The sequence below is a fragment of the Pseudoliparis swirei genome, chromosome 11 (genome assembly GCF_029220125.1).
Source record: "Pseudoliparis swirei isolate HS2019 ecotype Mariana Trench chromosome 11, NWPU_hadal_v1, whole genome shotgun sequence".
In the NCBI taxonomy this organism is placed as follows: domain Eukaryota; kingdom Metazoa; phylum Chordata; class Actinopteri; order Perciformes; family Liparidae; genus Pseudoliparis; species Pseudoliparis swirei.
The window spans coordinates 2871748-2886243 of NC_079398.1; the positions used below are offsets into that span (position 1 = coordinate 2871748).

Genomic DNA, 14496 nt, shown 5'->3' on the forward strand with positions numbered 1-14496 from the left:
ATGGATCACACAGACACACATCCATGGGAGCTCAGTGTTGTCCGTGCACCACATAACTTACTTGACTCCCATGGTAGTAAATCCACTATTCTTCTCCACAGACCTCCTGACTTAGCCCGCGCACAACTTCTGAGTGACAACCTCCATAAGCCCAGCGGTCCCAGGCAGCTCCGTCCTGCTCTGTGTCTTTATCCCTCCGCCATGTGGGCCAGATCCTCTGTGCTCAGCAAACTCTTCTGCTCCACATAATACGTCCTGCCCCCTGCTGTCAGTCACAGCACGGCCGACCGCGAAGCGCATCGCTGTCCCGCTTCGTCTGCTTCGAGCCTCTCTGCGCGGACGACCCCTCTGGATACTAGATTTCCACCGGCAACCGATGCTCGCATCGTATTAACAAACAAACAGGATGGAGGCAGCGGCCAAGTTCCTCGTGGAAAGTTCGGAAACAATCAAACTAGAAACTGACGAAACAATGGAGCGAGGCGATAATTGCAAGGCGGTCCACGTGTGTGGTTTAGAAAAAGAACACGCGGCCGTGGTCCCGCAGCGCTTCCACTTTGCGACACGCAGGACTCGTTATCGAAGCGATGCAGTCCAGTGGAGTAGAGAGGGCCCTTTCAACTTTCCCGATTTCAATACCCATTTTTTCAAGGAAAAAAATAATAATTGTATTCCCACAAGCTAATGACCTGTTTCTATGGTTACTCAGAGCAGGCTGGGGGGTGAAGGGCAGAGTGAGTGTTGCTGACACAAACACAGGTTCTCGTGCTCGCAGGAGAACAGAGGCGAAATGGTCCGGCTGCTACAATTACAGGAGGATTCCTTCTGCACAATCACAGTCATTACTGCACACACGCTCACCTGGGCAGCAGCTGCGGGGCGGCGATGGACGACCATCAAAACCACATCCTCCTGACGCTCCTCCAGGGCCGCATTCCAGCAAACAGCTGTCCGCCCTGCCCCTGCAACAGCCCGCCCGCCCGCCCGTGTGCCACCTCTGAAGTCTCTGAGTCCCGACCAACGAGTGGTTTCCTCAAGGTCTTCGATACTCTTCTATTCATTAACCTCCGTGTATCTTTGGAGTGAGTAAATCATAACTCTCCGGAGTATAATTAGTGTGAAGTAGCAAATGAAGGAGGGACTAGCTTCCCTCCAAACAAACATAAACAAGGGAACACCGATGGACCGTGGAGAACTGCCTCATGCTGATCTGCAGAAATGAGCCCAGTGAGAAAAGTAGACTGCAAAGTGAGCAGCCGACTCCTCCAATGTGCACGGAGAAATCCCACGGGGCCCAGTGGGTAATAAACACGCCGTCACATACAGCAGGTGCTAATGGAACAAGAAGATGGGGAGAGGGATCTGCAAGGCGGCAGTTAGCCACAGCGTCTGGCCCCTGCTGCGGGCGCCGCCCGGTTTCATTACTCAGCGCTGTGTCAATACACTAATCATATGCTCCGTCACAAGGCAATCAGTGGTTAACGTGCTAGTCAGCTGAACGCACGGCTCTAAATTCACTAACCCCCCCATGTTAGACTATGACACACACACACACACACATAATGATATGCAGACTTGCACACACACACACACACCAGTCAGAGTTTGACCTTTGACTCTTCCTGTCTTCCGGTGACTGTCGGTCTCACAGTCTAATTGCCAATTGGTCATTACTGACCTCGGGGCTATCGCTTTGCTTTCAACAATTACCAGAGACAGGAAGCATGATAACAGAACAATTTCACTGGAACTGGGAATTTCTAAAGTGCCTTAACAGATATGTTTGTTGTGTGATCAAAGTTTCTGAAAATAGAAGCAGCACATGACGATATTTACGAACAGACTTCTCTGGGAACATTTTCCCATGAGCAGCAGAACAGACCGTAAAATCACATTATTGGTCTGGTACACGGAGAGAAATTTGTTCCCTTGAATTAATAACTACTCAAATTAATCATTTACGATCACCTGTCGCCAAATCCAACAATCTGTTATCCCATTAAATATGTTTCAGGGAACTAAAAATATATGAATGTTGCATTTAACAGACAAAACGCTATTCTGAAATGAATGCATTAACTAAATACTAACAATATGAGGAAAACTATTTAGCAATTTGTTGCAGCGGCGGCCGCATACAGAATATAATGACTTAACATTTTCACCGATGTGGAAAGAATTTTGAGGGGACACATTAATAATTTGTGCACAGAAATTCTGATGGTCTGGTCTCTGTATATATCAAGTTTAACATTCAAGCTAAAATGATTTTTCAAGTCCGTAGACTTTCTTTTGATAAGTTGAACGGTTGACTTGAAATTGAAAACGACGAATCGCTTTTGTTCGCCGCGCTCTTCTTTTCTCTCAGCAGCAGAATAGCTAAAGTAGCTAAACTCCAGCTAATTGCATTCTAATTAAAATTTCATCTCGGAGTGGAACGCCGTTCCTGAATGTCAGACAAGTGTCTCCGGAGCGCTCTCCCCTCCATCGGGGCAGAAGCTCCTGTTTGGTTATTCTGCTCCCACATCCTGGGCTCTCAGGAGTCACACATGCATCCCACTAATTGTATATTTCGAGAACAGAAAGGAATACTAATCAGATATGAGTTTTCAATTAGACTTGGGCTTTTAAAAAAAAGATATTATTATTCAAGCGCTACCATCAAAACAAAACAAATCTGTTGATTGATTCAATTTGTTTTCACTCAGTCAACAGTGATATACAAAAACAACAACAACAAGATGATGATGATGATGATGATGATGATGATATTCCTGCTGCAGGCAACAGCTGCAGAGGGTCAGGAAAAGGGCGTGTGCTTTCAAATCAAGCAAAGTGCATCTCCGCCACCTTTCTACGTGTCCGCAGAATGTGACGCTGTTCCCAGCCGGCTCCCCGTCGTTGTGTTTCTCTGGGCCAAGTACAACACCGCATTCTTGGCAGCAAACCGTCTTCAGGATGGAATGAGAGGTGAAACCTTTTACTGTGCTTCCCCACCAGGACCTGCTACAGGGGGAAACCAGTCCAACTCCCAACTCCCTCTTTAGCCTGCGCGAGCTGGGCAGAGCGCAGGTCCAAAGTAAACATAAGAAGTAATAAATCTGTGTCTGGAATGAACCCTGTACCTCTCTGTTGTTCAGGACTTCTGCTCGCGTGACAGGAAGTGGTAAGCTCGGGAAGTTGCATATTTAGTGGAGGATCTGGAATGTCCTCTTAGCCCAACTAGAGGCCTCGTGGTTCCACTGATATACTCTCACCCTGTTGAAAACTGGCAAGACAAACTCCATTCGGAGTGCTCGGAGAAAAGTGATCCCCCGTGGGCTTCCTGTCACACTCCACATGTGCCTTCGCCTCCCGTGGTGCCGAGCCTCAATGGTCCTATGCATCATTCTTAGCCGGCTTCCCTTCGGCCAACTTTCATTATGGCGTAGCACTCCTCGGAGAGAGGAGGCAGGGAATGTATGCACTGGCCAGCCTGCCAGGGAATCTATCAATGACAATACAGCACATTGCACCAGCCATCCACCCGCCTGAAGAGGGTGAAGTATTCTCCGGGGCGACGACACCGGAGCCAAGCAGTGCTGAAAAAGCCTCGCTCAGCTTGAGAAACACGGCGACTAAATGGTTTCACGGAAATACGAAAAGATTGTCCTGCAAAGCTGCAAAATCGTGAGAGCTGTTTTTAGAGCGAAGAAACCAAAAATAAAAAAGATTTTTAAAAAGAACGCACCATGAAATAACTCAGGACAATACTGGGCTTTAACCTAAGCCCCTTCGTGAGAGACACTCCCTCTTCATATCAAATGATGTAATTCTCCTATCCATTCATGGGCAGTGATGCCTGTAACTAAAGGCTCATTTCGTCCCGTGATGGTGTGTATCCCAAGGCGATGCAATCATTCAACTGTGGCAAGAACAACATCTCCGTGGAATCGGTGCCCCACATGGAAGTTAACACCATGAACACGACCTTCGACCGACATTTAAAGGCGAGTCTGTGCATATCTCCGCGTCAGCTTTCCTCTTGTACACCTACACACACACACACACACACACAGGAGCCGGAATGCATGCAGGTGTGTATGCACACAAGCTCACAAAAAAACGCTCCGCACTTCATTTGGCGCGGCAAAAGCTCGATCTAATCTCTGGACGTTTTGACAGTGATTGGACGAAACAGGGAGGGGGGCGCTTACCTGATGAAGAAGGAGGCTGCCGCCGATGAGGACGGAGACGGGGAGCTGGATGTGTTGGCGGCGGCCGCTTGGAGTCCCGGTTGGCTGGAGCTCCTCAGTCGGCGGGGCGGCGAGGCGTCGGCGGCCGTGTTGGCGACCGGGGCCTCCGAGGCCGCGGCATCCACGTCCGCTTCCCCCATGGAACCGTGAGCCTGTCGACGGACGGACACAGCGATCAGACCACAACCGTCGCTCACAAGTGTCGGAGCTTCCGCCCACCGTCCTTTTCACTCCATTCGCGCCACAGATGGACCGGCAGCTGCTGCAGCCGGCGCCGGTTAGCAGGAGTCAGCAGTGTCCACAGCAGAGAGCTCCCGACAGAACAGCAAGGATGCTGCACCATTCATTGGACTCTCTGGAGGATGCTCTGGCGGCGGTAGCCTACTGTAATTAAGTGATAACCCACATTTAATTGGTAATTAATTCACACCGCGATTTTCTTTCACTCTACTCCCGATTATATCTTTACCTCCGCGGCTAATTTGGCACTTTGCAGGCTGAGTCCTACTTGGACTATCTTGAAGAGTGGGGTTCAAAGCAACATCGAAAACTATCGGAGAAATGTGATTTGTTCCATGAATGTATACGAGGTATCAAAACTGTACCTGCATGGGCACACCCTGCTCTGGGAGCTTGGTAGTGGACAGTAAACAGATGTGCGCTGCATCTCTTTCAGTTCTCTGGAAACTAATTCCAAAGCTGCACTGGATCTACCACCTGTACATCTTCATATGAGTTACATGTGTCCTGCAGCAGATATACTACGATGGCTTCTTGTTTCCTGTTGCACATATTTCCAAAAGGGTATGGAAAGATTATTATCATTGTTGTGATGATGATACAGTTTCTGACAATGTAAGTTTAAAGAATGAAGATGGCTTTATTATATGGGATATTTTAACAGAGACCTGCAGATGCATCGTCCATAACCAAAGCCAGTCGTTATAAGAGGAACTGAAACCGGGCACTTGGCAGATGATGGAAATCAGGCTCCGGATGCACGTGAATTAAGTTTAACAATATTTAATGGCAAGAAGTGTAAACAAACAATCGAGGCTCAGGATCGTGGGCTTCGTGGTGATGCGGGTACGAGCTCGAAGCATGACGAAAGAGAGCGATGTTTCCCCAGTACCAAGAGTCTTCGTCGCAAACCAACCAAATCACCTACTCTTCAAAGGTAGTTCATCCTCTAACACCTTCCTGTTGGATAAAAGTCCGCTATCAAAATGGAGCGGTCAAACGTCACGAACCCCGGGTCAATACGTCACGTCCGGTCAAGTTGCTAAACAAGTATTTTCACAATAAAAGTCCCGTCTGTTATCGCCCGCATTAAAGTCACTTCACGGGCTTCAACCGGCTTCCACGATTCTGAAAGACTAAACTAACATTCACTCTCATGAACATACATTAATTCTTGCCATTTACATTTGCATAGAGTAGACAGTACCCCTATGCTTCATAACACATTCATAACAATATCAATATACTCCCTAATATTTCCTATTATAATATCTTTCTCAAGACTACAGAATCAAAATAAACTATTACAACCTACACTCAGCCTCGGCCTCTGTTACTGGTGTATTATTGGAGATGGATAAAGACTCGGATGGAGCCCAGGAGCCTGCAGTGGTTCACTGATTGCTTATAGTCCAACTGAAGGAGTGCGGGGAGCTAATTATACAAACCAAAGTCACCTCAGAGACGACGCGTCAGCGGGAGTCACCAGACTAACAAAAGGTTAATCCTCACCGGAGCCGCTATAGTTTATCCTGCGAGACAATGATCAATAGTAGCTGACAAGAACCGGTTCTGTGGTTTTTCAGAATCAGAAATTAAATAAATAAAGTGCAAAGTTTTCCCGAAAAACATTCATAACGCTGACACATGGACATTGTGTAATCAGCAACAACCTTGAATTGAGCACGACGCAGCGCTGCCGCCTCCGTACCGTGACAGGATGTGTATCATAAACGCTGTTCAGACCCTCTTCACATCACTAAAATGAAATGAATTCTTTACAATCTTTCTCATGAAGTGTCTGGCCTTCTCTTATCAGCCACGTGTCTGCAGGCTAACAGCAGCACTATGTATATGCCTGACATGTGGATGCTATACATCAGGATGTGAGGACACACTCACATTCTGATGTTCACATGAGAGGCGTGGCCATTGCTCCTCCACTGTTAGTTTGACGTGCAGAACAATGTGTTGCTGTCATAAAGAAGGACATTTTCTTTCCTCAGCTTCACGGACCACTTGACAAACGATGGACCTGCAGTGCTCACACATGCATTTCTTCACTTTGAGCTTGCTATCAGAGTGAAGAATCCTTGTTTTTTGAGGTCTGGCTTTGCTCTCTTGAGACTTTATCATGGAGGTTAAGTCTGATATCAAGCTGCGGTATGTGAAGTTATGACTTGAGAAGTCCACCAAGCGAAACACTGGCTGCATGCAAACTTGAAGCGAGCCAACGACAGATCCTCAGCGGACGCCAAAGCGGAAAGCCTCATCGCGTGCCGGTGTCGGTGGCAGGCTGGGAACTCCCATTACACGTTGGCACGAAAGACCCGAGCACTTCACCCGCAGCCGCACAGGAAGCCGTTGTGTGTCGCTCATCAAATCTGTCACTGATTGAGTCGGCGTAGTGTCGGCTTTAAAATCAATTGGCAGCACAATTTCAGAAGCACACAAGGACAGCTGTTCGTAGCTGCGGTGTGGGCTCAAAACTGATAACTACCAAATCAGCCACACACATATACACTACCGTTCAAAAGTTTGGGATCACTTAGAAATGACTTTATTTTTCAAAGAAAAGCACATTTTTTCAATAAAGATAACATTAAATTAATCAGAAATACACTCTCTACATTGTTAATGTGGTAAATGACTATTCTAGGTGGAAGTGTCTGGTTTCTAAATATCTCCAGAGGTGTATGGAGGCCCATTTACAGCAACTATCACTCCAGTGTTCTAATGGTACATTGTGTTTGCTAATCGCCTTAGAAGACTAATGTCTGATTAGAAAACCCGTGCAATTATGTTAGCACAGCTGAAAACAGTTATGCTGGTGATATAAGCTATACAACTGGCCTTCCTTTGAGCTTGAAGTTTGTAGAACAAAATTAATACTTCAAATATTAATCATTATTTCTAACCTTGTCAATGTCTTGACTATATTTTATACTCATTTGATAAATAAAAGTGTGATTTTTCATGGAAGACACGAAATTGTCTGGGTGATCCCAAACTTTTGAACGGTAGTGTAGGTGCACACACACATGAGCTCATCGCAGTGCCCGTCAAAGAGTCTTCCCCTTGGTGTTAAGACTGGGGACTTAAGCCATTCAGCCGAGCTGCTCTCTGTAGCCTTGGACCTGGACTGGCCCCCCGATTCTGACTGAAAAGCACAGTCTATCCCCCGGTCAGGTAATTAGGCCGTGTCAGTGGAGCCATGTGTGCTCGCCCGCTTGTGCCGAGACCCAGTAATGAGCTGGCCTTCCACCCTTTAACACCCAGCTCTCCCTGATCCCTTTTTCTTGCTTTACCACTGGAAAGAAAAGGCAGAAAAGGCAGGAAAGGCAGAAAAGGGAGGGGCTAGGAGACAAAGCGAGAGAGATTTGAACATAATGGAGAGAGTCGAAAGAGAGAAAAAGAGTTAGGGAGAGTGCTTCCTGTGAATTCTGTAGTGAGCAGCACAGGCCAGCGCCCGATCAGCAGAGCATCTTCTCCTCAGCCGCTGAGAGCACCAGGACTCCCCTGTGACCTTTGATCCCAGCAGTCAACAAACGATTACCGCCGCCGAAGTGAAACGGGCCCTGTGTTAATGTGACGGTCGTGCTCGGCCGTCCTCTGCAACCAACGCAGTCCGACTGAGGTGAAAACCCGACTTCTAAAAACACCGGAGACCTATCGCGTGAGAACGGGACGAAGGATTTCACTTCTTTTCCGGACAGAAAACGTCCACCGTCTGTAAAGCACGCAACCATAATTGTCATTTTTTTCAAAATGTCAAAAGTTCCCTAATTTGGCAAGAATCCTCCTTCCCTTTCCCTCTTGTGCTAATTGATGTTCTTGTCATCGCTGCTTTCTGTGGCGCGTGGCCATACGAGCACAGCTGCAGCAAAGAAACAGAAGCCAAGATCATCTGCCGGGCATCAGATCGGCGGCGGTAGCAGCCGGCGACCGGCGGCCCGATAACGGAGACCCTCGCGGGTCAACAGCACTTGGTCTTCGTAGATTAGCGCACATGTGGTTGTGGATTTTATGGGGCAAAGAGAGAATCACAAATACGTGTCAGTCAATGTGTTCTTTTAAATAGTATAAGACTCCTTAAAATGTGTTTAGCGGCTTATTCAAACAGCCAGCCAGGAGTTACTTCAGCAGTTGTGAAGTAGGAGCGTATTTTTTTTATTTATTTTAAATTTATTTAACCAGGAAATGCCTCATTGAGATTAAAAATCTCCTTTACAAGAGTGTCCTGGCCAAGACAGCAGCAGTAGCACGTCACACAAAGTTCCAGACAATACAACATAAAACAGTGACAGACAATTTAAAAAAAACGAAAAACAAAATCACAGCATGAATAAAACCAAAACTAAGACTCAAGTCAACACAACCCAGTTTACACAGGAGCACATACCTCCGTCATAGAAAACATCTACAGCTAGATGAAATTATCTCAGTCGGCATCGAGGCGTTTAGATGCTCTTTGCCCAATTCAAGTCAGCTCCTCGCGTATGAACCAGTGTGAGTCGATTACAAAGAGGGAGCAAGAAAGTTTCAAATACAACGACCGCAAACCTCATTCCAGATGTTAACCAGAGCCTTTTCCCAAATGGGAGATCCAAGGTGCCCTATACTGGGCTGTGTGGGAGCGCCCCGGGCTCCCTGGCAGGCAGGATTTCTGTCACACACACACACACACACACATCTATGCGTCTTCGTCTGAAGATCACTGCGTGCTTTTACCCCAGAAAAACCAAAACTCCCAATCCGTGCGAGTGTGTGTGTGGATTTGAGTCTCTCTGAAGGATCTGGTTTTAATGAAAGAAACAAGCCAGGGGAGAAAGAAACACACATTTCTGCTGTGTCTGTAACTCCATGTCCGGAGGGGACATTTCTCTCAGTCCAAGACGAGACTCGGCCTCGGCTGTGTGGCATTGAGCGACTCACCCCGGCTCCGGGGGCCACTAATTGCTTTTAGACACATGGAGAACGCAAGTCCGCCTCTCCCTCCTGTGCCAGGCCGTTTGATTTGACCTACATGCCGTTAAAAGCTTTTGATGGCCTCCCATAAACCATCTCTGAAGGCACTTGTTGACATTAAAGGGGGGGAGTGAAAATCTGTCTTCAATTGTAAAGCAGAATGGAGTAACACTGCCATAACACACTGCAGTTATCAACAGTTAGCCAAAAAAATGGCAACATTACAGTTCATATTCTGTATCTGTGATATTAAAGTGTAAGGACTAGAAGATATGAGCACATGCCGCGTCTACTCGTCTGCCTGGTCGAGAATGTTTCAACGGTTGGTGAATCAGGTCTTTCTCCTGTCGAGAGACTCAGATCAGCAGCCAGCCATATGCTCATTGATGTGAACAAAACTCCCCTGTAAAACATATAAATATGAAAAGACATTATGTCTAGTCGTAAACCAGCGACAGCATGATCAGCTCCATGACACCAAGGGCAGAACTCAGGACCTTTCCCAGTCTCTTGGACATCAAACAAAGACTAATGCTTATCCAACATGACAGAGGAGTTACGGTGACGCTGCGGGGTGGTCATTTGAAATGCCCTTGAGGAGAAGGTCAGCAGATTAGTGTTGCTATGACCTCTGACCTCAGATCCCTCAGACTCCTTGATGACTGAGGAATGAGAGGTCAGCACTCCTGCAGAGTTCTGACTCACATTCTCTGCAGGGCTTGGACTCCTCCAAAGGTCCCAAACGTTACATTTGAACTGAAGAGACCTAATCTGACGAGCGCAGCATATTTTAGTACTTCGTGATACATTTTCATTGATTTAGGTTGAATATTTTGACTATTCATCATCACCTTTCCTCATGATTGAATTATACTGCATCAAAAACACAATGCTTTTTTATTTTTTATTTATTTTTTACTTTTCACATTAATGCCTTTTACCTTTCTTTAGTTATTTTACTTTGTACTCCATGCTTATCATTTGGTGGTATGTAGTTTGATTGTTTGGCCCTTCCCTCCCTCCTCATTGGGTCCTACTCTTGGAGGGTATAAACATGTGGGAGTGGATGGGTGGGAATCTTTGGCGGGTGTTTATGTGGATATGGATGGATTTGGATGTGTGCTGATTTTATTTTGTTATAGATATATTATTATTATTTTTAAAAAAATTCTAGATGTCAAGAAATAATCTGTTTGTGGAAAATGCAAAATAAAAAGTTATAAAAAAAATTTAATTAAAAAAAACACGATGGTCCTGTGATTTCTTTACATTACCAATTATTACCAGCTTTAAAAAATCACCCTTTAATTCTCACTCTACTGCACTATTTCAAAGACAAGTCTAAATGGATGAGAATGCACGTAATGTAATATAAAGTTTTAAAAAACCACGGCAGAGACATACCGGCTGAGGGATGAAGTTGTTGACCTTGGAGACGCTCCACATGCCCTCGAGGTACTGCTGGGCCTGACCGGTGACGGAGCTCAGGGATCCACTGATCTGCCCTCCTGCCACCGTCACCTGGACACTTGTCTGAGGCCCCGAGGAGACAGAGGGGCTCTGCGACCAGCCCGGCGCCCGGTGCCGCTCCCCCAGAGGCAGCACTGAGTGAGCTGCCGGTTGGCCTTTGGACAGATGTTTTCCCCCGGAGGAGGACGCGGTGAATCGAGCGGGCTGCGGCACGAAGGACGTCGCGGGCGCGGCTGCCATGTCCGAGCTGAGGGTGAGGATGGGGATGGTGGCGTGGAGCGTCTGCAAGGCCTCCTGCCTCAGTCGGTGGAGAGGTGTGGAGCACACCTGGCAACAGCGGGCAGCAGCTTCACGGCTCCCGGGTCTCTGGAGCTGCTCAAACAGGAAGGTTGCATATCCAGGGTCCTGCAAAGTAAACACAAACAACAGAGGCGCTTTAGCACAGCGTCTCACTTGATCGCGAGCACATCTCGCTCTCCGTTCTTGTGAAGGGATTTCCTGTTTGTTGTTCACATTTTCCAGGCGCGTCAGTGGTCTGCTCGCCGTGTGGTCCCTGACCGCCCTCCGGGACCCTCACCCCCCCCCCTGCTTTAAACACTTCCTCTTTCGGGGACGCGTGTTTGTTTAGACTGAGATGCAATTTAAGACTGCGGATCAGGTTCACCGGGCATGCGCTCATTTTACAGCGTCCGCTGGGGAGCCGAGTCCAAACGAGCCGAACGTGAGACGACAACTTCTGAAATAAGTCTCGGAGGGATTACTTGAAGAGGCATTTTCCGAACAACAACATAACACAGCGAAATGTGGGAAGCCTACGAAACAAGAGGGCCGAGTTCAGCTGATTAACGACGTCCAGTGGAGTTGTGTCCTTTCACTTCGCCCCTAGAAGGCTCCCTCGGGTTTCAGTCTCTGCTGAGGGGCCCCGAACCATCCGATCTACATACAATAAGTGCCCCAGCGTGAAAACATATGACAAGCCACCAAATGAGATAATAACTACCTCCTCCAGGAAGCTGGAGGCACGCTGAGCTATCAATGAACTATTCAGATCCTAAGTGAGGGTGGAACATAACTTTCTCTGTGTTTTAGGGAAACAAACACAAACACACACACACACACAAACACAGACAGTCAACACAGTCTCTTAAGAGGCATAAAGGGGCACTAGGCTCCTGCCCTGTGGAGTCGTGGCCTAAGGCAGGAGCCCACAGCCCGTACATAAATGTTTATGAGGCCTTTGCTCCGTGGAACCTCGGAGGTGATCAGGAGGAGTGAGGCAGTGGAGAAACCCTAATGTAGTGCCACTTAATACAGCTAACCCAATAGACCCGGAGACCAAAGAGGCCGGCTGAGGGACTCTAAATCTCCTCCCCATGAAAGCAGCTCAATACAAAGACTTTTCGATGACCTTTCTCTTCAAACACCCTCATAATTAATAGTATGATCACGCAACGCAAACCTCTCTACAGCCGTACGGAGCGCATATATCATCCGTACATTCGTCCTTATTCTCAAAATTGGACAAAAAGCGGTAGGCCTATACCCCCTGAATTATACTCAATGGCGGATCAGCATAATCTCCATATCATCACTTCACTTCATTGTAAGTCCCGGCCTGATGTAGAAGGAGAGCTTCTGGCAAATGATTTACTGTATCGACGCCTCTCGTACACACAGGCAGGCACGGACAGGTCGCGAGCACATCTAAGAAAATGTAGAAAATCCCATAAATCTCGCATCGAAAGATGGGTTAACAGGCGGCTGATAGTAGATCAAGTGCAGTGTGGTGAATGTTGATGCTATGGTGAGGAATGGATTTAAAATGGAAGAAGCTTATAATAGAAGTATGAAGCTATGATAGGGATTTCTTTTTAAAAGACATAAAACGCTGCTAGATACTGGCACGTGAACAATCTGTGCTTTAACGCTCTGGCGGGATATGTACGCACAAGACGGGACAGCTCCTCTGAAATAAGATGAAAGAGTCTTTGTCAAATCGGAGCGAGAGAAAACACTGCCGGCTGCTATTTTCAGTCGCGTCTGGCGTCATGTACCTGCTCTCTAGACAGGAAATTGAAGTAAAGCCATAACCAGTCCACCCCTCACCCTTTACCCTCGGACCACCCCTTACCCACCTCGGGGCACCGGGAGATGGAAGAAATCAATTTCCCTCTCTCTCTCTCTGTGCATTGTTAGGTGTTGATTTAGGAGAGCTAATAAAAAGACACAAAGCTGAGCCCATCTGCTATTCAGTTGGGATTCTGGAGGTTAGAGAGTGGGGCTTCTCCTGTAAAGCTGTCTTTACGCCCCGTGAAGTGAATAAAGGGTCAGGGCCACCGGGCATATGAGGATGATGGCGCTGATGATGAGGATGATGAAGCTGGGGATTTGGAGGAGAATGAAGTGGATGTGATGAAACCGAAGGCCACAGAGTCCCTCTCCGTGTGGTACACGAGAGGTGGAGAGGAGCATATCAGGACATCAAGATTGGTGGATTTCTCATACATGGCTCAGATAATGTAGCTTTAGATAAAAACTAAATACAGACCCAACACAGTAAAGCTTGCTGAAAAGCTCAAACAGTTTACTCTTGTGTTTGGGCGACCACGTCCAAGCAAACGGCTTGAGAGCTTGTGCATGAGAATAAACATAAAACATACGATGCATCAGTGCGCCCAGCCCCAGAAGTCATATTGTTTCTTTTATCATCCATATGATATATTACTGACAGGTGCAAGTGGGCGTAAAGAGAAGCGTGGAACGGCATCGACACAAACCAAATGTCCGAAGCATTCCCGAGAGGCGTGGAGTGGAACTACTTCAGGGCTCGGAGTGGGAGATGTTTTTTCCGTTTTCAACGCGAGGTTTATCCAGAGAGAGACTCAAACTGCACGGGCGAGTACAAGAGGACAGGGAGAGAGAGAGAGGTGGGAGGAGGCAGGCCGGGGTTGTGGCCCTCGCCTGGAGGCTGCCGGGTGGTTGTGTTGGTTTACTGCCTGTCACCGCTGATCTTTATTAAACTCTGGGGACGAATGCAGTCAGATGCGACGGCCTTATTATGGAAAGGTGGTGTGCCGAGAGGAAGCCCCGCCTTTGGAGCGAGCCCTTCGCCGCCCTTCGCCGCCCTTAGAGACCCGAGGTGCGTCTCCGTCCCTCGCGCTAACTGTGATGAAAAGCAGGGCGGCGCCAGCAGCCGGAGAGACAGCCACCCGACGAACTGACTCTCTCTGGGTTGATGGAGAGTGTCATCACACACATCCCATGCCCAGAGGCGGGTGGAAACAAGCTCAGCCGTAACCACTTACTGTCTGGATGAGGAGACGGGCAGAAAGATGTGCATGGTTTCTCTCCCGTGCCTCCTCCAGGGCAAAGTCGCACGTCGGGTTCTTCCTCAAATCACACCTCATTTACCTCGTCTCGTCAGAACACCTTTTCTCTCACCAGACAAAGGGGAAACGCCTCCCGACTGTTTCTGCATTCAGCGTCTGATGTGCCTCTGATGTGGAGCGCCAGGCCAGATAGAGCGAGCTGCCGTAAGTCACGGGAAGGTCACGGTGATTTGAAATGCATGAGGCTCCTTGCT

The 14496-nt window shown here is 47.7% G+C and overlaps 1 protein-coding gene across 2 annotated transcripts in view; it reads right to left on the reverse strand.

Moving 5' to 3' along the window:
• The window catches only part of kif26ab (kinesin family member 26Ab), a 68414-nt gene that overhangs the window by 30428 nt on the left and 23490 nt on the right, over window positions 1–14496 (reverse strand). Inside the window, exons 3-4 of one of the 2 annotated variants that reach the window (XM_056427110.1) lie at window positions 10848–11318; window positions 4197–4387 (exon numbers count right to left, since the gene is read on the reverse strand). In XM_056427110.1, the coding sequence (XP_056283085.1) occupies window positions 4197–4387; window positions 10848–11318 (662 nt within the window). Of the gene's footprint in view, window positions 1–61; window positions 170–4196; window positions 4388–10847; window positions 11319–14496 lie in introns of those variants that run through there. The other variant, XM_056427111.1, reaches the window with a different exon arrangement.